Here is a 25,272-nt window from a genome sequence, read left to right as displayed (position 1 = left end):
AACAATGAAATAATAAGGAACAATGAATGAATACTGCCAGATAAAGATGATCTGAATTATACATTTATTACTTGATCTCACAATCTAATATCTGAGATGGTTGTTCTGGTAGGGCTGACAATGCTAGACTTCAAAAGTCTGGACAGACCATTAGATAGCAAATAAAACTTTATGTTCTTTTGAGATAAGTTGCATGAGTTACAATTCCAGAACTGCAAAAATATGGAGGAGCAATAGATGGCAGCAAAGAGACACAGAAAACTCTAAGTCTCCAAGTTGCCGTCTAGATATTTACAGTCAACATATGCTAATTCTGTATTCAGGGGAAGTAGGTTTGTAAGTATCTTATTGTGAGCTATTTAATACAATTATGTATCAAAAAGGATGGTGCCTTACTTCCTTATAGAAGGATTGGTATTCATAAGAATTGAGAACCTCATTAATATACAGACTACAAAAATACTTGTGCCTAGATGAATTGAGAAGTCCAATTTGTATTAGCAGATTAAATAAGGTTTATTGTACTATCTAAATTGCTTTCAGCATAGTAAACTTCTTCCTATGCTTATTATGAAATCTTTACTCTTGTTTGAATACAATACTTTAGAAGACTATAGATAGGCCTATGTATAATTTATATAAAAGCCACTATTCCCATGTTTCAAGGCAGTGTAACTCAGAAGAATCAGGCAGATGAGTGTAAATGTTCAAATCTTCCTCCAGGGCTTGAAAAATTCTTTGTATTTTTACCTTTAAAAAGTAGAGAAGGGAAAAAGGGAAGAAAAGAGAGAGAGATTTTTAAAAATTGGACTCTTAGGGCTGTTTATTATTACTATAGCTATATCCAAATGTTTAAGTCAGACTAATTCTCTAGAAATATATCCTGCACAGGCACAATTTCAACCTAAAGAGCTCCTAGTGTCCAAATATGTCATTATATCTCATGCAATGTGGTAGCTCATAATGAACCAGAGATGTGCAATGTAACTTTCTTCTCTACTTCTTTTCCTCTCTCTAAGGAGGCTGCAATTTGTTTACTTCTAGTACTTTTCTACTCCAATGACATGAGTAAAGAGGAGTGTCAAGTACATGAACTGTCTAGGACCTCTGTAATTTAGAGCAGGAATGTCCAGCTGTAACCAGATACAGGCTGGAAAGATTTATCATTTTTAATGTGAACCAAGATGAAATTGATTAAACTCAAAAAGGTGTTTTTATTATCAGCTTTCAATTAAAGTAAATTTTATTTTATTCATATCCTGTACATTTTTCGGAATGTGGCTCTCAGCATGCTGTTCAAGACCAAATTTGGCCCTCACCCTCCTTAAAAGTGTACCATTACAAATCAATTGCCTTTAATAAGTAATTTTTGCCAAGTACCATAATCTGTAGAAATTAACCCAAATTCTATTCCAATTGTTCTTTAACAGATTTTGTACTGTCTACTGAATGCTATTTACATTATTGTCTGAACATTACAGTTGCTAAAATAGCCCATTCTATTACAGTGATCCCACAGAAACTCACTCTACCATCCAATTATTCTGCAATTACTTAGATTTTATAGAAAATCTGGTTAAGTCTCACACAACCTCTAATTTTACAGAAAGCTGATCAAGAATGCCAATATAGTTTATAGCTGTTTCTTTTGCCTAATTAGTTTTGGAAGTTTAAGTCTTCAAGGTTTATGTGACAAAACCTGCTTTCTAAAAGCTAGTGTTTCAGCAAGCCAATAAAAAATGTAGGGTTTTTTTTTTCTTCCCAGGAAAGAAAAGAGCAGTAGGAGAAATGACCAAATAGATGTGTCCCCTAGAAACATCTCAATCAATGAGAATAGAGGTGGAAAGGACCTTGGAGGTCTTCTAGTCCATCCTCTTGCTCAAGCAGGTAACCCTATACCTTTTCAGACAAGTGGCTATCCAGACTCTTCTTTAAGAAACTCCAGTGATACAGCACCCACAACTTCTGAAGGCAAGCTGTTCCACTGATTAATTGTTTATTTATTTTATTTATTTTATTACATTTATATACCGCCCTTTCCTGGAGGACTCAGGGCGGTTTACAGGGTAATTAAAAACCAAAAATACAAAAGTTAAAAACCAAGTTTAAAAAAGATTAAATTTATCCCTGTATAAATAAAACCCCAATTAAAATAAATTAATCCTCAGCCTGGGCCAGAGAGCTCGAAGAGCCAGGTCTTCAGGCCCCGGCGGAATGAACGGAGGTCGGGGGCAGTCCTCAGCTCCACTGGCAGCTGGTTCCAAAGGGCAGGTGCCCCCACTGAGAAGGCCCTCTCCCTGGGTGTTACCCGCCAGCAATCTCTTACCGGTGGCACCCTGAGAAGACTCTCCCTGTGGGAGCGCACTGGACGAAGGGAACTTGATGCCGGCAGCAGGTGTTCCCTCAGATATCCCGGACCCAAGCCATGTAGGGCTTTATAGGTCATCACTAGCACGTTGAATTTCACCCGGAGGGCAACCGGAAGCCAATGCAGCTCGCGGAGTAGAGGTGTTACATGGGAGTATCGGGAGACCCCCATCACAACTCGCGCGGCCGCATTCTGCACCAGTTGAAGCCTCCGAGTGGTCCTCAAGGGCAGCCCCAAGCCCTAATTGTTCTCACTGTTAGGAAGTTTCTCCAAATTCCATTAATTCTCTTGGTCACAGAGAATTAGTTCCTTAATTCTTTGTGATGATAGTTGGAAACCAAACTCTGGAACTGATAAACATTGGGCCAATTTAGGTAAGATTTTCTGAAATTAAAGTCTGAGATATGTAACTTTTTTTAGGCTGAGGACAGCTGTTCACCTTTGGTGGCTCAAAGGAGTCCATCCTCCAAAAAGTATGTGTTTCAGATAACACTAATTAAATCTTTTTGGCAAAATTGTTCCATGTGTATTTAACACATCCTCTTTTCTCATATTAACATTGCAACACTTCTAGCAAAAGAAGTAGTTTTTGGTCCAATTAGTAGTTAAGGCATCAGGCTAGAAGCTGGGAGACCGTGAGTTCTGGTCCTGCCGTGGACATGAAGCCAGGTGGGTGACCTTGGGTCAGTCACATTCTCTCAGCCCTAGGAGGGAAGCAGTGGCAAATCACGCCTGGAAAACCTTATCAAGAAAACTTCAGAGACTTGTGCAGGCAGTCTCTGAGAATCAGATACAATTGAATAGAAGAAATATATTTGTATGTACTACTGTCCTGGACAAAACCCAGAGCATCCAGGAATAAGATGGCACCCAAAGATGAGCTGCTGAGATAATGCCTGAGGCAGCAGCAGATATGGGTGGAAGATCAAGTATGGGAAGTGCCATGGCTGGGCAAGATCTCTTGGTATTTGCCTCAGAACATACCATCAATTGATAACTGACATTGCAGAATTGGAAAGTCCTACAGTGGCTGGAAAGAGCTGGAACAAAAGGCAGCACAGAGGTTCATGGCTACAGAAGAACAAGCACTAGCACTATTCTGCAGGAGTCAATTACACTAGACAGGACTCCAAATGCAGATTATGCAGAGATGCCTCAGAAACGTTTAGAGTACGCTGTTCCTGCCTGCATCTTACATTCTCCCGTTATGATTTGATCTTTATTATGGAGGATCCACAACAATCGGGACTGAAACTGTTGGAAGAACTAGATAAATATGGTGAAGCCACTGGGCTGAAAATAAATAAGGGTAAAACTAAAATGATTGTTAAAAATATGACGAATAAACAGAAAGAAAATTTGGCTAGGATTATGGATATACAAATAAGAAGATAAAATATCTAGGAATTACTATTACGGCCAGATGTACTTTAATCAAAGAAGACAATTACGATAAAATAGTGAAACAAATAAAAGAAGACCTGGAAAGATGGGGAAACTTGAGTCTTTCACAGTTAGGGAGAATTGCTGTCGTAAAAATGAATGTACTACCTAAAATCCTATTCTTGTTCCAAAATATTCCTATACAATTAGATCAAAAAAAATTTGGGAACCTGAACAAACCGACACTAAATTTTATATGGCAAGGGAAAAAAACGAGGATTAAAAGGAAACATTTGCAGGATGCAAAAGAAAATGGGGGGTTAGGACTGCTGGACTGGGAAACATACTACCATGCAGCGGCCCTAACCTGGATTAGAGAATGGATAATTTTAAAGAATAAAAGGTTATTAATTTTAGAAGGCCATGATTTGCAATTAGGCTGGCACGCATTCCCATGGAATGAAAAACAAGGGCTATATCAACATTTTCAAAAACTTTGGATTAGACAAGCGCTACTCAGAATTTGGAATAAAATTAGAAAACAAAATTACATTAAAGTACCAGTCTGGCTGTCTACCCTCAAGGCGATAGTTTATCCAAACTTGTTCAGTTTGGAAAATAGCATCTCGTACAAAGATATTACAAATGATGTGGGAGAATTGAAATCCAGACAGGAACTAGAAGAACAAGGGATAAAATTGGAATGGTGGGCTTACTTACAGATACAAACACGATATGGGAAAGATTAGAAAGAGCGGGGGATAAATATTCAAGAAACTGCATTGGATAAAATCTTATTGGGGCCAGATGAGAAACAAATAAGGAAATTGTATAGTCTGCTATTGGGGTATAAAATGATCGAGGAACAAGTTAAAGAACCAATGTTGATATGGGCTAAAAATTTGGGACACGGTATCGGTCATGATATATGGGAAACTCTCTGGGATAGAAATAAAAAGATAATGCTGGCCTCAGCTTATAAAGAAGATTTGTATAAAATGTTCTACCGGTGGCATCTCCCTCCAGCTCGATTAGCTAAGATGTACAAAACTATATCCCCTAGCTGTTGGAAATGTTCTGAAGAAATAGGTACTTATTTTCATGTTTGGTGGCCCTGCAATAAGATGCAAAAGTATTGGCAAAGGATATGGATATGGGTAGAAGAAATATCAGGACGGAGAGTAGATTATAGACCAGAATTTTTCCTATTTGGCATAACAACAGAGGAATATACCAAAGAAGAGTTATATATAACGATACACATCATCACAGCAGCGAGAATGACGTTCTCCCAGAAATGGAAAAATAGTGAAATACCAGATGAGAGTGAAGTGATAAATAAAATTTGGGCGTGCACAGAAATGGACAAGTTAACTATGGAAATTAAAAATAAGGATCAGTCAGATTATTACAAAATTTGGAATAAGTTTTACTTATGGTGGGAACAGAAAAGAAGGTCTAAAGAGAGATATACAGGGTGCTGATTTCACACATTATTAGAATAAGATGGTTGATAAGATAGAATATTGTATAATTGTATATAAATGATATGTACATAAAATGTATATATATGTATAAAATACAAAAATGATGTAGACAAGAAGGAATGTCAGACCGTTAACATTTTGTCCAAAGTTTTAAATAATAAAGTTTGCAATAATTTTTTTTAAAAAAGAATTATCACCTACACACTCAATTTTGTATTTCCATTGGAATATGCAACTGTCACTAGTTTTGTTCAATATGTGCTTTGAACCATTCAGTACAGAGTTCATGCTAAAGAGGATACTTTGAAACTTGGAGAAGTTGAGCATTTTCCCCCTGGGTTTACAATTTAACAATGTATGAAAGGATCCATTTCTTATAAGTGGAGAGTTAAACATTCTATCTGACATTATCTGTTGGATAAAATGGCATAAACGACAAATCCAAATTTTTGTTGCAAGAAAGATTCACATTTGGCTACTCCGGAATGCAGATTTCTACTTACTCAATCAAACACTGTTTTGTTTAGCTGTACTTTGGAGATATATGAAAATATTTCCCCCTTTTTTCTTTTGAATTTATTACCCCTATAATTCATTTCTTTGTAGCTTTTGGCACCTGAGTTTCTTCTCCTAATTAAAAGTGTAGCAGCCTAAATACTGTAATATATTTTTTCTAGACATGCATAAGACTATTCCTGTAATACATTGCAGTGGTTATGAGTATTACTTGCCTCATCAAGGTCACACCTGTTGATAATATGCATCCGAATTATATCACCTAATGACCTTAAGGGGAAAGAAAGAAAAAGAAAACAAACTACATCAATAAAATAATAACACAGATATTACTTTGTTTTCAAGGCACTTAAAAATACAAACTGCTAGATCTTCAGAGTCACCTAAGAATCTCCATATTATTGTTATCCAAAGATAAAACTGTCCCCATTAAAAAAAGGATCAAAGATCATTTAAAGTGATATGTCTAAAGGGAGATAATTTAATTTCAATTCAATAGGATTTACACCAAGATAAATGTGTATATACTTACAACCCACTCATATTTGCCTCACTGATAAGCCTCACTGGATAAGCCATGTATGTTGCTGCAATATATCTAATATTTACTGAACTTCACTCAGCAACACATCATCTGGATGTAAAGTACATATACAATCTTGTTTCAAGCCATCACATTTTAACTTAAACATTCCTTCTATACGTATAAGGAGCATACATGTTTAATACATATGTATCAAATATATAATTACATATTTATAAAGAATGCATATGCATAAATAATGCATAACATGAAAGAGCATTCAAACAATTATCAATGCTATGGTTGAGCTATTACTTTCTCTAACATTTGATCTTAAAATTAAAAATGTGTAGCATTGAAAGGAATTTAAATTTTCTGAAACAGCCCTATTTGTTCTGCTCAACAAAGCACAAGAATCCAAATGTTGATGATTTATTTAGTTTGCACCATGGAATAACTACTTTTATGATAACTGGAACAACCTTCCCTGACATTGTGTTCTTCCAATGTATTGTCAGTATTGCTTCCTGAACTTTTGGTGTTGCAGTTGAAAAAGTTCCAGAAAATAGTAAATGTGATTGGGATGGTTTATAAAGCGTTGCATTGTAAGCAGAAGAATAAAAAATGGTTTATACCAAAAGCATCTTCACAATACAGAACAACCTTTAGCCTAATGAAACTATTGTCTCTACCATGTGCAACGAAAGATGATGGGAGATAAAATAATTTCTTTAATCTATATTAGCAAGCAGTTTTCATTACCAATTACATCCACTTCATGGAATGTCGTCCACCCATTTTTAAGACCATTTGATTAGACGTAACATCTCTCCTGGGTTTTGTTTATGTTCTGTGATATAAGTGCCTCCACACAGAAAGTTGGGATATGTACCAAACAAGTAAGTTTATCATCAATAGCTATATTTTTAATGGAATATATTTTACTTTGCCACATGCTTAATGCACTAAAGGTACTGCAGTAATATTAGCCATCCTGATACTAACACAATGCTATTTTAGATAACTTCAGTCAAATGAGTTCTTTAAGTATGTAATAAAACAACTTAAAACTTTGAAACACATTCCACTGTTTGTATTTTCCATCTTATGTTTAATCACATGTACATATGTTGGAATTGATGTAAGAAGTGTCAAACATGTGTGGCATTGTCTTGCTTTACGTGTATAACTTTCATGGTAACTTGGTTTAGCCTTGTAAAGAATCATCATCATTCCAGGAAAGAGGGGTGAGAAAAATTGGACTTGCCCTATTGGGGACCTGATTATTGGAAAGCTGCATTATAACAATGGGTTCTTATTCTTTGAATAAGATAAATTGAACTGATATATGAAGTTAGTTGGATTGTAAGGAGCAAGGGAATCAGAATTTTACATGGCAGAGCCATGAATTAAACTGCAAATTGCCACCATTGCTCTTTTGTTAGAGCACAAGCATCTACAAAGGAGCAATTAAAGCATTCAGCATCTTGGAAGAATCATTTGAATTTGCTGACAGAAAGTTTGAAGCAAGAATTGTATTATTTCTGTTGGGACAAAGACACAACAGTGCTTTGTTAGAATCTGTTTAGACTGTCCTACATTTACTGTTGGATTGTTTTACATATTGTGATTTTAATTAAAGAACGGTATCTATTGAAATCTTTGCCAATTTATTCCAATTTAGACCCAACATGAAGAAAATATTTCATCTTAGGAGAACATATTTTACATACTATTTACAGAAATAAATTACTTTTAAAAAATATCTGACTCACTTCTTCCAGTAACAACTTTTAAGCAAAATATAATTCGTAACTTCTTGAAGCAACTGCAGGTACTTCAACTCTTCATTTCTTAAAAAACAAAGAGACAAAAATAAGAACAGGTATATCTGTAGAAAAGCAGCTCTCATGTTTTAATCATTCTTTTCTTCCTACAACTTACATTAAAACTGGCAAATATTGTTTTTTTTTATTGAAAAGTTTTACAGTACATTTTATCTTTAACAATCCCCCCTCCCCCCCACCCCTACCTAACCCTCCCTATCCCTCCCCCCCATTTCCCCCTCCCCCCCGGACTTCCCAGAGCTAAGTACAAGGTATAAAAACAAAAAACAATCATAAACATCCATATGCTAACAACAATAAACTATTAAATCTATCGCTCTCTTGCTCATATAAGATAACTACAAGCAATATTAATATACATATAAAAAGAAAAAGAAAAGAAAAAAGAAAGGAAGACTTATTCAAATGCTAAATGAAACTTTTTAGTCCCATATTTGTTCTGGATATAATCAATCCATTTTTTCCACTCCATAATATAACGTTCTTGCGAATGATCTTTCAGGTAAGCCGAGATCTTTGCCATTTCCGCCAGGTCAGAAACCTTTAGAGTCCATTCTTCTATAGTCGGCAGTTCCTCCTTCTTCCAATATTGACCTATTAAAAGTCTTGCTGCTGTAATTAAGTTCAACATCAACTTAATGTCCACAACAGTAGCATCTGTAATTATGCCCAACAAAAACAATTGCGGACAAAACTTTATCCTTTGCTTAAAGATCTTCTGCATATTCCACCAAATTTTTATCCAAAAAGCCTTAACCTTTTTGCAGGTCCACCATATATGAAAATACGTTGCATCTTCGCCACCACACCTCCAACATTTTGGCTGATAGTTCGGATACATACTTGCAAGCTTTTTAGGATCCAAAACTGGCAAATATTGTTGAAATGAATTACCTGAAAGTCAGTCTAATGACTCTAATGTAGGTTTCCTCAACTTTGCTACCCTCCAGATGAGTAGATCTCAGCTTCCAGAATTTTAACAATCATGCTGGTTAGGAATTCTGGGAGTTGGAGTCCACCTATCCACTGTCCATAGGAGCGAATGTAGCAAAACCCATGTCATAATATTATTACACAAACCCTGCAGCATATGTTCCTGTGTCAGACAGCAGGATGCAAGTACAAAGGAATGAATTTTGAGTCACAACAACAACATATGGAGCCATATTGTCTGTCACTGTATTCAAGAGACCTATTCACATGTCTGGAGATTGTCAAGGATGTTATAAATGCACAGCTGCCTTCACACTGTGTTAAATGAAGGATTTTTGGGGTCATAGTTGCATCATATCATAAATATCATTAAGCTATAGATTTGTAGCTATATCCCCTGAAATCTCTCTTTTACCTCCTGCAGTGGTTTTTTTTAATCACAAGGAACAAAAAAGAGTTTCACATCATTATGATATGTAAACATACAAAACTTGTTCAGTATGCCCTAAAATAAGCTTAAAATGAAGGGGAATAAGCAAACTATCTCCTGAGTCAGTTTAAAAAGAATCAGCTAATCTGGTGTTGTTATGCCTCAAAGCCAAGTGCAACATCTGTGCTGTTCACAAAACATCAAAAAGTTACCCAACCACTGTCAGAAATCCATTACATTAAGGCAAAACCTAACAACTTACATTATGGCATAGCGTGATAGTGAATCAGCACTGATTCCAATGTGGTTTAAAAAGATTTTTAATCCCATCATCTTGACTACAGTTCTTCAGAGATTTAAAATAACTTTCCCAGACATATTAGAAGCAGGGAAGAAAATGGCAAAGAGTGCTCTGCTCTAACACCACCCTGCAGAAAAACCATGGCCAAATCTATTTCGAGGACTGCAAAAGAGATGTGGGTAACCTGCATGGAATGCCTAGTTGATATTGTGGGTTTTGCATATCACCTGCTCTCATCATTGAGATGATAATATTATCATAGACACAGTGGTGGGATTTAAATACCTGGACAATCAGTTCTCTTATTGGATGCAGGCCTGGGAAGCCTCGTGCAGGCCTCCAAGGCCTAGAACAGATTTCCAGAAATGCCATTCATGCACTTCCAGCGAGCTGTTCTAGGCCTAGAAGGAATCCTTCAGGCCTCTGAGATCTAGAACGAACTTCCAGAAGTGGCATCTGTTAAGTCGTGGGCTCTGGTGAGCAGGAATGATGACACAAGATGGAGTACAGGGAAACTCATTCTTTTATTCTTGCTGGAACTGTACTGGGGCTTGGGCCGCACCCAGCCACAATATCTAGCCTAGCCCCTAGGTGGCAGTCAATAGGTTTGAACCCACGCTTGCCGCCTGGGGCTGACCAATTGCAGGACTGGAGATGGCCTGTCTGGGTTGCTGGAAAGCTGTTAGCTCCTCCAGCAACGCACGTGGTGTAATACCACAAGCCCAATACATAACAGCATCCATGCACTTCTGGCAGGCCGTTCTAGGCCTGGGAGGTGTCCTCCAGACCTCTGACGCCTAGACTGGATTTCTGGAAGCTCTGTGCATTAAGCCGGTTCTCCAAACTCAGTAAAATTAAGCTACTGGTTCTACCGAACTGGTGTGAACCAGCTGAATCCCACTACTGCATAGACAGATCATTTATCCTGCTTCCAGACTAAGAAGCATCTGGTTGTCAATAAAAGAGAAGAAGCCAGACTAGATAAACCTTTGCCTGGGTCATTCAGAAGCCTTGTTAGATTATTACAAAGGAGTTCTCTTCATACAGCAACAATTTTAATATTTAGTTGCACACCGATCAGCACTTATTAAAAATAAATGCAAAACTCACTTTGCACGAAGAAGTGTTTGAATAGCAGCTGAGTTCCCAGAATGTTTCTATAATTTTTAAACACAAAGAAAATGGCATAAGCAATTGCTTTATCTCATTCATTGCTTTATATTGAGGCTGTGCAAATCATTGAAAAGGTATTTGCTTTGGCGAATATCTGTTCTAAAGCAGCCATGTTACTTCACTGCATTGCAAAGTTTTAATGAATGCTACAGAGGATGGGTCACTCTTCATTCACCCCAAGTGTTGACAAAGTGTGCGAGAGAATACACAGCTTTGTCTTCTGCAGCTGCCCTTGTCAAAGCTCAAGGAGGCATCTGCCTAGAGATGCAATGTCAGGATCAATGCTCTTCTGGCTTTGGCAAAGTAAAAGTAGGAAATAACAATAAGCTTCAAGGCAATGCAAAATCCTTTTTATAAACAAATTCTGTCCCCTCTTTATGTCAATTAAGAGAAGCACATCACCTTTGCAGCACCAGTCTCTTCGTCACAAGTCTAGGTCACCTTGCACAGATCTACCATTTTATATAGGTAAAGGTAAAGGTTCCCCTGCACATGTGCGCTAGTTGTTTCCGACTCTAGGGGCCGGTGCTCATCTATGTTTCAAAGCTGAAGAGCCAGCACTTGTCCAAGGACGTCTCTGTGGTCATGTGGCTGGCATGACTAGACACCAAAGGCGCACAGAACGCTGTTACCTTCCCACCGTAGTGGTCCCTATTTTTCTACTTGCATTTTTACGTGCTTTCGAACTGCTAGGTTGGCAGAAGCTGGGACGAGTAACAGGTGCTCACTCTGTTATGCGGCACTCAGGATTTGACCCACCAAACTGCCGACCTTCTGATCGACAAGCTCAGCGTCCTAACCCACTGAGCCACCACGTCCCTTTTTATATAGGTAGCTCACATTAATTAGCTTCACAGCAACTACAGTTTGAGCATGTGTGCTAGGCTGACTATTATTTGCTTTTCTGGAAAAAAAATTCCCAGTTTGAATGGACAAGATCATAAGGCACAAAATGTGTCTCTGAAAAGGCCTTAATAATTCATAAAAGGAAAACACTTGAGAATGAGACATGGTCTTTTTCAGATGCAGGACAACAAAATTAGCTCTTAAAAGACAGAATATATAATATATATTCACATACTTTATCTGTATCTGCATGTATTCCTTTTGTACACCCACTATGAATCCAATTTGGATTTCTGCAGTAATCCTGCATATTTTTACACACCGTGTCTGACAGGATATAATTAGGGACACTTCCACGCCACTATTTTTATCCCTCTGTCTGACAAAAGTAGTTTAACATTGATCTGAAATCAATTTCATTGCTGCTGATCCTCAAATTCACACACAAACACAATCAGCACCTCCGCTGGTGATTTGGGTTTGTTTTTTTTTTTAAAAAAATCTGAATGGTTGGTGTTAGGAGAATCTGAAAAGCTACTAAAGCACACTTTTTTGCTCCTTTTAAATACCAGTGAAAATAATAGTGATTAACCAAGAGGCCACCATGTTTGAATCTTTGTTGGAAACTGGAAAGTGCAATGATAAAAGAGTTCTGCCGATGGGAAACTAGCAATGGGAAACAAGCTCCACAACATAGTTGTCTGCCTTCCAGACACAGAACACACATTCTTATAAGCAGTGCTTTTTTTGTAAAAGAAAAAGGTGCCGGAACTCACACATGTCATACAACCCGCCTTGCCTACCCTACAAGGTTCCATCCAAAAAGGTGCCGGAACTCCGTTCTGAGCGTTCTATGACAAAAAAGTCCTGTTTATAAGGGAGGGATGTTCTTGGTCACATACATATGGAGTCAAAAATCCCATCTCCTCCCTGTGGTGAAACTGTTGCATGCTTGGTGCTCTCTGAACTTGTTTGCTTGCAAACATATCATTACCCAAGTATGTAACATCATCAGTGATAGTGAATATAGCTTTACTTTCTGTTTATACCCCATAGCTTGCCCTGCCAATTTGATGGGGGTGTGGTTTGTTCCTTGGTAGTTCCTTGATTACAGCATTGTTTTCTCCTTGATTGTTTGCCTAGTGCAGGGGTGTCCAAACTTTTTTCAAAGAGGGCCAGATTGGATGAAGTGAACATGCTGGAGGGCCGAACATTTTTCCGAACATTCTTTGAACAATTGCAATTAAATGCAAATGAATTATTTTATGCCAAGTTAATTGCAAATGGCATACTTTTCATTTTATAACATTAAGATCAACTGGCAGCTGAGTTTTCACTATGTCGGCAACCCGCGGCTCCGGAGCCACATGCGGCTCTTTGAGCCGTCTCCTGCGGCTCCCAACCGCCCGGTGCGCGCGCACCTCTTCGAACGGGCAGTGGTGCGTGTGCACCTCTCCAAATGGAGAGTGGCACCGCCCGTTCCGAGAGGTGCGCGCGCACCTTTCCGAAGGGCGGAGGTGCACGCGCACCTCTCCAAGCCGCCGCCGTCCGGAGACCTGCTGATGTTTGGGGAGGTTTGGGGAGGTGTGCGCCGGGGAAAAGGCCGCGAGATGAGGGGGGAGGAAGGATGGGGTGGGGGAGAAGGAGGCTTCCCGGGCTGGGGGGGAAAAGCAGAAGCGAGGGATCAGGACTCCTCCCGCTTGGCTGCTGCCACCGCCGCCGCTCCTACGGCCGCCGCCGCCTGCTCTCTTGGCTGGTTGCTTTCCGCTTCTCTCCCCCCGCCTGCCCTCCTTCCTGCCTTCCTCCCCTCCGCCTCGCCTTCCCCGCTCCCGCGTTTTCCCTCTCCCCGCCTCGGATTCAGGGTGATTCCCCGGGAGAGGGCGATGGGATTCCGGTGAGCTTTAAAGCCTTCTCGGTGGTCTCCGGCACGGCTCAGGAAGCGTTTCTGCGCCGCCCGGTCGGAGCCTTTGCCTCCTTCCCTCCCCCAAGCAAGGCGTCCTTTTTCAAGTTGCAAAACCAAGCGGGGTGAAGCGGGCTGTCGGGAAAGACATTCAGGAGGGTCCCCCTGGAGAGGAGCGGGAGCGGGAGAAGGAGGAGGAGGAGGGAAAGGAGGAGGAGGAGGTGATCGACTCGCCCAACCCAGTCCGGGCCGGCCAGCCCCGTAACATCCGAACTCGCACCGCGGGCGGAGAGGCAGGAAGCCGAGAGGAAGAAGACTCGCGGCGGGGACGAGCGCGATCCAGCAGCAACACCCCGGGTCAGGCCCCGGTGGCGGAGGAGGCAGTGGCGGCGGCGGAGGCGGCCGCAGCACCGGCAGCCTTCCTAGTAGCGGCGGCGACAGAGACAGAGGCGGCGGCGGTGGAGGAGGAGGCGGCGGCGGCGGCTGCAGAGGCAGCTTCCTGGCGGTCTTCTTCCTCTCGGCTTCCTGCCTCTCCGCCCGCGGTGCGAGCTCGGACGTTACGGGGCTGGCCGGCCCGGACTGGGTTGGGCGAGTCGATCACCTCCTCCTCCTCCTTTCCCTCCTCCTCCTCCTTCTCCCGCTCCCGCTCCTCTCCAGGGGGACCCTCCTGAATGTCTTTCCCGACAGCCCGCTTCACCCCGCTTGGTTTTGCAACTTGAAAAAGGACGCCTTGCTTGGGGGAGGGAAGGAGGCAAAGGCTCCGTCCGGGCGGCGCAGAAACGCTTCCTGAGCCGTGCCGGAGACCACCGAGAAGGCTTTAAAGCTCACCAGAATCCCATCGCCCTCTCCCGGGGAATCACCCTGAATCCGAGGCGGGGAGAGGGAAAATGCGGGAGCGGGGAAGGCGAGGCGGAGGGGAGGAAGGCAGGAAGGAGGGCAGGCGGGGGGGAGAGAAGCGGAAAGCAACCAGCCAAGAGAGCAGGCGGCGGCCGTAGGAGTGGTGGCGGCGGCGGCAGCAGCCAAGCGGGAGGAGTCCTGATCCCTCGCTTCTGCTTTCCCCCCCCAGCCCGGGAAGCCTCCTTCCCCACCCCATCCCTCCCCCCCAGCCCGGACCCCCTTCTCTCCCGGCCTTTTCCCCAGCGCGCACCTCCCCAAACCTCCCCAAACGTCGGCAGGTTTGGGGAGGTGCGCACGCACCTCTCGGAATGGGTAGCAGAGAGTCAATACGGCAGGAGGAGGAGCAGCAGCAGCAGCAGCAAGCAGCCGCAGTTGTTAGCTTTACCTCCGGGAAAGGAGGAGACGGAGGACGGCGAGAGCGCGAACTTGATGCACTTGTAGTAGGGCAGTGAGTCCCGCCAGGCCCGCCCCGCGCCTGCGCCGCTCGTCTTCCAAGTTTGGGCAGTGACGTCAGGATGCGGCCCTCTCAATGCCCTCCTGCGGCAGACAGTCTTCTGCTTGCCACCCTCAATCAGAAGGGAGGGCCGCATTTGCACAGAGCAGGGAGGGCTGTTAGAGGGCCGGATTAAACCGCCCCGCGGGCCGCAAATGGCCCGCGGGCCGGACTTTGGACATGCCTGGCCTAGTGCTAATCCCTGCTTATCTGGATATTGGCTGCTGCAGTGAAAGAAACATTTCTTTTGAATACATCCTATGCCAGGAATAGCTGATTATTTACCAGATTGGTAGAAAGGCTTCACACTCTCAGATGTGAACGCCATCTCAAATTAAAGACAAATAAAGTTTTTTTGTGATCACATGGAAAATCTGTTGTCTAACACAGAAGTCCCCAACCTTTTGGGCACTAGAGACCGGTTATGTGGAGAGAGGTTTTTCTGCGGACTGGAGAGGGCGTGCTTTTGTGTGCTGCCTGCATCCCGCAGATGGGGCTTTTGCTTGTTTATGTGGCCCAGTTGCTGGGGGTTGGAGACCCCTGATCTAACACAAATATCATAAAAGCATGGATCTTTCAGCAGGCCCTTAGTCAAGAAGAACCCATTAATATGCTGCATTCTTTCTTTTCTGGATTGTGATTTCTGGTTTTTTTTTACTGTTATATTATGTTCCTCACTTGTTCTATGTGCTGCCTTGAGTTGTGTAACAATTAGGCATCACTACAAAGCGCGCGCGCGCACACACACACACACACACACTGATTCTGACCATATTCTGCTTTATTTTAAGCTATCAGGTTAAGCCAAAACCCCAGCTAATCCACTGAAAAATTGATGGAACAAAATATTTTGTAATAGCAGAATGAAGTATATATTGTACAATTGATATCTTTTGCTTTTTTCATAATGATAATGATAATGATAATAATAATAATAATAATATAATAATAATAATAATAATAATAATAATAATAAGAAGAAGAAGAAGAAGAAGAAGAAGAAGAAGAAGAAGAAGAAGAAGAAGAAGAAGAAGAAGAAGAAGAAGAAGAAGAAGAAGAAGAAGAAGAAGAAGAAGAAGAAGAAGTAGTTGGAAGGGACCTTGGAGGTCATCTAGTCCAACCCCCTGCTAAGGCAAGAAACCCTATACCATTTCTTGAAAATAACAATTATGAAAAATGTCAGTAACTGGGGTAGATCGCTGGGTAGCTATTTCGAATGAGTGATGAAGTGTTGATTTTAAGATTTAAAATCTGAAAATCCCTAATCGTTTTTTTCAATGACAGTGCAAAACTCTCTGGCTTCTAAAAGAGGTGGCAGATATAAACTGTCTCTTTTGCCACCATGGCTTCTACTTATTAAGAAGCAGGGAAAAATGAGTCTCCTGATCACCATCTGGTGCTTGGCTGATGTTTTGCAAAAACACAATACAAGCAAGGCTAATATGTAGTGGGAAGAGACACAATAATTATTGTGGCAATGTTATATGAATTCACATTTGATACTAAATAGTCCAATGAAGTACTTTGAATTATCGCTTTTCAAACTGTTCCCTTTTTCTGTGGCTGCTGCAATGCTGCAACGACCAAAATGCAAATGAAAAAGGGAAATGTTAATTTCAGACTTGTGCTCTCTTGTTCCTTTAAAGCAACTCTGCACATCTGCTGCTAGACTACAATCACAGATACTATCTGTGAATTATGAAAGTTTTAATTCTGCATGTGTTTGAGGAAAAATTGCTTTTAAAGGTAAAGCAGCTTTTTTCTGAGAAGCAAAATAACAGTGTGTTTCTTCTGCACAATTTCTGACTACACTCGTAAACAGCTTATTTATGTTTTTACATTTTCTTTTAAGAGGGAAAATTCTGCACTGGATTGTGTTATGACTTTTATATGTTTTTAAACAATGTGTTTTCAAAGCAGCTCTGTAATTTTAGGTGTACTGTCACAGAACACTGCTGTCATTATCCACTCTGAAATACTAGGTTTCCCAAAGAAGTGCAGTTTTAAGTTGCTTTCAGAACTAGTTTTACTTAGAAGAATCAAATAACATTATTCACAACACAATCTAATTTGTGTCTTCTCAGAAATTAGCCTCCTTGAATCTAATGAGACCTTTTTTTTAATGCGTGTGGGTAGAGGATTCAAACTTCATTATGGATAAATAAAAAAAACCTGAGCAATACATGTTAATAGTACTGTTGATATTTATGAATGTTACTGCCTGTGTAATTTAATCCATTACTGAGGAGGACATAGCAACCTTGAGTGGATGGCATGGATGGTCATCTGCACAAGCTCTTAGATGCTCGTTGTCCGTAGACCTGGAAGATGAAAAAACAATAAGACATATCAGCAACACTGACGGCAATTTAAAATGTACTTGTCTGAAACTGAGATTGGTTCAGCTTCACCAACTGTTTGTAAACCAGTTGATAATAAGCTGACAAACACTTTACCTGTAAACATTTTTTGATCTTTTGTGTGATTGTGTATGAGGAGAAAGACTTTTCTTCCTGCACGGATGATTATAATATCTATATTTTGAAAGAAAAGATTTGCTTGCTGATTTTAAGAGCTTTGGGGTAAAAGGCTGCTTTATTTCCACAAACCAATCAGCATGTGTGTCCAGTAGATCTCCACTGGTAACTTTCTTCTTTTTTTGGGGAATCTGATCCAACTTCCCAGGAGACAAGGAAAGAGGTAAAGTATGTGGCTGGACTGCATTTCTGTATGTACGAGATAAGATTGAATCTTGAATAGGCTGCTGCTCCTCTTTTCTCAAAGGAGACGATCTTCCTCGTGAAACCAAATTCAGGTGATTTGGTAACCGCTGAGAATTTAGGAAAAACAGATAAAACATTTTAAAAATGTAATTGTCCATTTTCACTCTAGAATAGGGGTGTCAAGCTCAATTTCATTGAGGGCCGCATCAGCATTGCGGTTGCCCTCAGGGGGCCGGGTGGGTATGGCCAGGGTGGGCGTGGCCTACTGGGTGGACGTGGCTAGAGTGCGTATGGCCTACTGGGTGGGCGTGGCCAGCTCTACATCGTTTGCATCAAGGCTGCCTATGGGGGCCTGGGCAGGAGTGGGACAGATCTGAGGGTCTCTGACAGAAGGAGGGTCTCTGGGCCAGGGACAAGGCAGTGTGGGCCGTTCCCTCACTGTTGCCAGGATGGCTTCGCGGGCCACATGAAACCACTTCGCGGGCCGGATCTGGCCCCCGGGCCTTGTGTTTGACATGTCTGCTCTAGAGACATATGCCTGTAATCTTATAAAGGATAATAAATACAGGTAGTCCTCGACTTACAAGAGTTTGTTTACTGACTGTTCAAAGTTATAGCACTGAAAAATGTGAGTCATGACCATTTTTCACAGTTATGACTTTTGCAGCATCCCCATAATCATGTGATCAAAATTAAGATGTTTGGCAGCTGGTCCATATTTATGACCATTGTTGTGTCCCAAGGTCATGTGATCCCCTTTTGCAACCTTCTGACAAGCAAAGTTAATGGGGAAACCAGATTCACTTAACAACCAGGATACTAACTTAACAATTGCAGTGATTCGCTCAACAACTGTGGCAAGATGTCATAAAATGGGGCAAAACTCACTTAACAAATGTTTCACTTAACCACTGAAATTTTGGGCTCAATTGTTGTTGTAAGTTGATGACTACCTGTATAGCAGATTTAATTGTTAAAAATATAGCTGGAAAATCAAATTCTTTCATTCCACAGTCCAGGAAGAAATTGCTTTTACAAGTTTTTCCTGTGTTTAAAATCAAATATCTCCAATATAAATAGCAATATAGTAGAATAAAAGTTTAAGCCCAGCTGGGCTAACTTTATCACTGCAGATTCTTTTTCTTTAAAAAAAAAAAGCAAAGATACATCCTACTTGTGGGAGGAAAAACTCAAGCATATAAAAATTTGTGTGAGCACAACCATTGTAAAGTGCTCCTTGTAGCCCTCATTCCTTCTTCATTCAATTATGGGCCAAGAATTGGTGACAGGTAAATAGTACTTTACAAAAGAATGATAACAGGATATGATTTAGAATCAGCAGAAATTTATCTCTAGGCTGGAACTGACATTATAAAAGAAGCTTCAGTTTTCCATGGACGGGTCTTGCAAAAATCTAGGTGGGAAATCAAATTCTACCATTTCACACCTAATGAGGAAGGTGGGTAAAATGATGAAAATGGGAGTAGGAAAAAACATTTTTACTGATTCATCATCCTAGTGATATTTATACCAGTTTTAACTCACAGGACCATCTCAAGTCACAGGGCCCATTTTGCTGAAGAGATGATAAAATAAGAGTTGGAGAAGACAAATGAAATTTAACATTGATCACAATCCCTAATTAATTAATTAATTAATCTAATTAATGCAATAATAATGTGATGTAACCTGAGCAAAATCAAATCAAATGAAATAAATTAAAACAACAAAGAGTTTGAAAGTAGATTGTTCTTACTGCTGCTGAATTAGCATCTAATAAAGGTGTTCAGCACCTTAGGAAAACAAGTTGGAGGATATGGGTCCATATTCCATTTTTAGAGTAGATAATTAAAGCATTAAGCTTTCACCAAATTGGTGTTTCATTAGGTCTACGAATGAAATGGTTTTCATGCCCTCATCAGACACTGGAATACAGACCCTTGGGAGAGATATTCACTTCCTATCAATTCTCTCCAAAACATAGCACAGTATATCATCTTACTTTGTGATTCTTAGTGGGAACACTTCTAGAATGGTATGGTGGTGTAGAATGGATCAATGCTATTTCTTTCTTGAATTTTTCAACAGCTTTGATAAGCTTCTCTCTTTTCTGTTGGTCTCTGTCTGTAATATGAAAGTTTTGACACAAAGAGTTATCATCTTTATTTATTGTCTTCCAATCAAAGAGACTTTCTATAGCTCAGGGTTGAACTGTAGAGTTGTTGGTGCTCACTAAGCTTGGGTGTTTACTTGCAGATCCTTCTTTACCCAGCAAGATGTTACCTATTCCTCAGCATTTTCTTGAGTATAGTGTAACTATACATTTAAATCAAGCTTGTCCAACCTCTTAGCTTGCCTGAGCCACATTAAATGAAGAGGAATTGTCTTGGGCAACATAAAATAGATAATATAATAAATATACAATATATAATATAATATATAATATATATCAAATCATTCATTCATTATGATCTTGTGGGGCTGCATTACTAGTTGTTGAGGGCCACATGCCTGATTTAAAGAGTTTTGGAGAAGAAAGCTAAATTAAGACCTTTTAATATCTTATCTAACCCATTTCCTTAAAAAAATAACACATTTCAATCCCTCAGCAAATTTTAGTAACAGGTAAGATGTTATTATTAACAATATTGAGCCAAATAATTTCTTTCCTCTAACTTTTCTTTTTCATTGGTATTTAATGTGTTGACCTGAGAACATTACCACTTAAAAAAATAAAATATGTAAAAGAATGGTAAAGTCAGGCATAGAGAAGAAAATACAGAAAAGAGATTTAAAATTTCCAAGAAAGGGAAGAAAAAGAAACATAATCAATTGAAAATTGTGCCAAACATTTCAAAGGTTATTGTTATGTGTTTGGTTCTTGCAGGCATTGAGCGAGACAGAGGGTTCAAACAGCAACAGGCTTTATTGAGAGTCAGAACATAACAGAAGCAATCTAATAACTGCTGCGCAGCTATTTATATGGTTGGCCTCTAGGCGGCTACCAATAGATTTAAAGCAGCAGTTTCCCGCCCAAAAAACTACTTAAACGGCTGAAGACAGCCAGTCTGGTTCAGCCCAGCAACCTTTACAACACATGCAAGTGCATCCAGTCATTAGCAAACAGTTTAAACATAAGCAAGTAATTACAGCATGTAAGGCCAGTACATTACATCCTTTCCCCTTGGTTAGCACAAATTTTCATTTGCTTAAAAAATCTTGTAGATACTTGGGTGGGTCTTTGAGCTCGTTCGGAATGTTGGGGGGTTACTGGGAACTCCCGGTCTACCTGCTTGCCTGTCAGGCTGGGTAGACTTGGGCTCTGTGGTTTGGTGGAGTCAAAATAACTCGAGTCCCTTTGGTTGGCCTGTCCCAGTTGGCCCAAACCAAAGTCCAAATGTGCCACAAAATCAGCAGGGTTGCTACTGTTTGTAGGACAACTGTCTGGCTCCTGTGGTTTACTCTGTGTTTCTGGGGGAGACGCTTCTACGGCCCCATCCCCACTCTCTTGTGCAAGAGTTCTTTCAGAGCATGCAAACTGCTCTGCTGGAGTACTGACTTGTGGACTCAAAGTGTGTCCCTCTTGGCAGTCCTGGGTCAGCGACTGCTCTGCTAGTCACCGACACAACTGATCAATGTGTCGGCGAATGACTTCCCCATTCTCCAGGACCACTTCATAGGAAAGTGGCCTGACACCTTAACAACCTTCACTGCCACCCACAAGGCCCCTTGCCCGTAATTCTGGGTCCAAACCTGGTCGCACACTTGTAAGTTCCTGGGTGCCTTCGGACGTGCTGTGTCTGAGGCTACTCTGTCGGGGTGCAGCCTGTCCAGCTTAGTGATTAGCCTCTTGCCCCAGCGAAGCTCTGCTGGGCTCTTGCCTGTAGTGGTGCAGGGCATTGTGTGCTGACACAATAGGAAGTCAGCCAGCCTGTGGTGCCAATCCCCCGTGACAATGCATTTCAGGGATTGTTTGGTTGTGTGAACCATGCGTTCTGCCTGTCCATTCAACAACGGATGAAAAGGAGCTGATGTGGCGTGCCTTATGAAGTTGGCCCTAAGGAAGGCCTGGAATTCTGTTGGAGACTATGACGTCCGGGACCCCATGTGTTGCAAACTTTGAGGTGTCTGTTTGTTTGTTGTGAACAATCCTAGCAAGGACTTGTGGTCAGTAAAGACCGTGAACTGCTGGAGTCTGGGAGTTGAAGTCCACGAGTCATAAAAGAGCCAAGGTTGCCTATACCTGCATTATACCATTCCAGTATAATGACCGCAACACCTGGATGGTCCTAGCAGTAGTCATATTGGAAATTGGGACCACCTCCAACCATTTAGAGTGGTTATCGACCACTATTAAAAACAACTGTCCCTGAAAGGGCCTGGCAAAATCTATATGGATTCTTGACCACGGTGTGTGCATTTCCTCCCATTGGTGGACAGGGGCCTGGGGCATCTCTGGTCTGGACTATTGACACATGTAACATCCATGTACTTGGGCCTCGATAGTTTTATATTGCCCTGGCCACCAGAGGTAGCTCCTCGCCAGTGCCTTCATCTGGACAATACCTGGATGGCCTTCATGCAGAGACTGGAAAACCCGGGGCCTGAGTGAGCTGGGGACCACGACCCGACTGCCACAAAGGACATAACCCTTATGAGCTGAAAGCTCATTTTTCCATATAAAAAAACTATGGAACTCTGGTCCCCCGCTATTTTCAAGCCACCCTGTGTAAATCCATGCCAACATGTGACTTAGGATTTTGTCGGCTGCCATCTCTGCAGCAATGTCTCCTGCATGTAGGGGGAACTCTGGCAAATCCTGTATGGCTGAAATATGTGCAGCTGGAGCAGGATCTGGCTCCATGTGTGGCAAGGGCAATCTGCTAAGGCAGTCTGCATGGCCCATTTCTTTGCCGGGTTTGTGGATCAGCCTGAAACTGTAGGCCAAAAGGAATATGGACCACCTCAACATTCTTGGTGACAGAATTTGAGGTGTCTGTTTGTTTGTTGTGAACAATCCTAGCAAGGACTTGCGGTCAGTAAAGACCGTGAACTGCTGGAGTCTGGGAGTTGAAGTCCACGAGTCATAAAAGAGCCAAGGTTGCCTATACCTGCATTATACCATTCCAGACAAGTGGCACAAGTGGCTGTCCAGTCTCTTCTTAAAAGCTTCCAGTGATGGAGCACCCACAACTTCTGAAGGCAAGATGTTCCTTCATGAATGTATAGGTCTCACTGCTACATCCTGGGCTACAGCATGGTCTGAAACCCAGAATGTGGGATTGCTAAGTGAGCAAATGAGTAAATCATAAGAGATGGATTCAACGATCATGTTCCAATGGAGGTGAGAAAAATAATCTGGGAATATATAACTGTGAAGATAAAAGAGGTTGGAAGATAGTAAACATTTCTCTCCTATCTTGTTCTAACAAAATTGCTATTTATGTGTAAATTATAACATCTCAGAAGTAATGGATAGTATATCCCATGATTCCCTTAGAGCTTAACTTACCCAGTAATATGGTACTTCTTCCAAGCAGATAATAATATACACTATGGAAGGCCATGCTAAATCACACTGGCTATATACTTTAAAAGCCTATACTTTTAATTATATAATGCCAATTTCCTCCTGCACCATTTTTTCTCTAACTGGTTTCAATTTCTGTAGGCTATAAATAATCATAAAAAGTCTTCAATATTTATGTTTTGCTATTAATTATATTACTTTTTTCCATCATCCATAAGGCTGCTACCAAGCTGCAAGTTCTGAATTATAATGGAGTAAATATTAATAAATTAAGGAAGTGAATTATTAAATTTAAATGTTAAAAAATTAAGAAGAGTGATTTGTTAAATTTAAATGTTAACAAATTAAGAACAATGGATTATTCAATTAAGGACTAGTATTTATCATAATGCTTTCTGTTTTATGTAATAACCTGTAAAGCATTTTAATGGATCTGTATTTCTCAGCAGTAATCATGTTATGAATAAGAAAACATTTTATCCTTTACTTGAATGAACACAGATTACAGAAAATCCCATTAGACAGATAGCTACTAATACCATAAAATCATTCTAATTACCTAGCAATATATATATATATATTTCTGTTGCTAAGCAAAGATTAAGTATGAGCCAATTTTGAGAGCTATGAACACTTCTGATATATATAAAAATACTTGTATATAAGGCCCATTAAATATATCACAACTTACAGTGCATTCCTATACATGTTCATTTAGATTCAAATAATATTCATTTGCACTTTACATTCATTATATAATAGTCATCCCTTCACAAATCACTTCAAGTTCAACCTCTTAACAATGATATCACATATTTTAAAAATTATCCAAAAGCGATAGTGTCAAAATTGGAAACTGTTAACATTTTATTTCCAAAAATTGCTCTACTGAAAGTACTGTACCTAGTTAAGTCAGTAATTGTTGTTGTTAGCTGCGAAGTCTTGTCCGACCCATCACGACCCCACGGACAATGTTCCTCCAGGCCTTCCTGTCCTCTACCATCTCCTGGAGTCCATTTAAGCTCATGCCTACTGCTTCAGTGACTCCATCCAGCCACCTCATTCTCTGTCGTCCCTTTCTTCTATTGCCCTCAACCTTTCCCAGCATTAGAATCTTCTCCAGTGAGTCCTTCCTTCTCATTAGGTGGCCAAAGTATTTGAGTTTCAACTTCAGGATCTGGCCTTCTAAAGAGCAGTCAGGGTTGATCTCCTCTAGGACTGACCAGTTTGATCGCCTTGCAGTCCAAGGGACTTGCAGGAGTCTCCAGCACCATAGGCTTCAATTCTTTGGTGCTCAGCCTTTCTTATGGTCCAACTTTCACTGCCATACATTGCACCTGGGAAGACCATAGTCTTGACTATATGCACTTTTGTTGACAGGGTGATGTCTCTGCTTTTTAGTGTGCTGTCTAGATTTGCCATGGCTTTCCTCCCGAGGAGCAAGCATCTTTTAATTTCTTGGCTACAGTCCCCATCTGCAGTGATCTTGGAGCCCAGGAAAATAAAATCTGTCACTACCTTCATTTCTTCTCCATCTATTTGCCAGTAATTGAGAGGGCCAGATGCCATGATCTTGGTTTTCTTAATATTTAGTTTCAACCCAAGTTTTGCACTCTCCTTCTTCACTCGCAACAAGAGGCTCTTTAGTTCCTCTTCACTTTCTGCCATTAGAGTGGTATTATATGCATATCTTAGGTTGTTAATATTTCTCCCAGCAATCTTAATTCCAACTTTTGATTCATCTAGCCCTGCCTTTCTCATGATGTGCTCTGCATATAAGTTAAATACGCAGGGCGACAGTATACAGCCTTGCTGGACTCATTTCCCAGTTTTGAACCAATCAGTGGTTCTGTGTCCAGTTCTCACTGTTGCTTCTTGACCCGCATATAGGTTTCTCAAGAGACAAATAAAATGGTCTGGTA

At 40.8% G+C, this 25,272-nt stretch overlaps 1 protein-coding gene across 1 annotated transcript in view; it reads right to left on the bottom strand.

Annotated features, from left to right (window-relative positions):
- Positions 1-615: 615 nt before the first annotated feature.
- Positions 616-25,272, bottom strand: part of LOC310631974 (spermatogenesis-associated protein 7-like) — a gene marked incomplete at its 5' end in the record, with an annotated part of 41,274 nt that continues 16,617 nt past the window's right edge. Inside the window, 7 exons of the mRNA XM_083348780.1 lie at positions 616-750; positions 5,970-6,024; positions 8,053-8,130; positions 10,899-10,945; positions 17,358-17,418; positions 17,554-17,927; positions 19,823-19,944. Coding sequence (XP_083204906.1) covers positions 649-750; positions 5,970-6,024; positions 8,053-8,130; positions 10,899-10,945; positions 17,358-17,418; positions 17,554-17,927; positions 19,823-19,944 — 839 coding nt within the window. The 3' untranslated portion in view covers positions 616-648. The remainder of the gene's footprint in view (positions 751-5,969; positions 6,025-8,052; positions 8,131-10,898; positions 10,946-17,357; positions 17,419-17,553; positions 17,928-19,822; positions 19,945-25,272) is intronic.

The sequence above is a fragment of the Vipera ursinii genome (assembly GCF_947247035.1).
Source record: "Vipera ursinii genome assembly, chromosome: 1".
NCBI classification, from domain to species: domain Eukaryota; kingdom Metazoa; phylum Chordata; class Lepidosauria; order Squamata; family Viperidae; genus Vipera; species Vipera ursinii.
The sequence above is the reverse complement of the archived record's forward strand: the minus strand, read 5'-3'. Positions and strand labels throughout refer to the sequence as shown.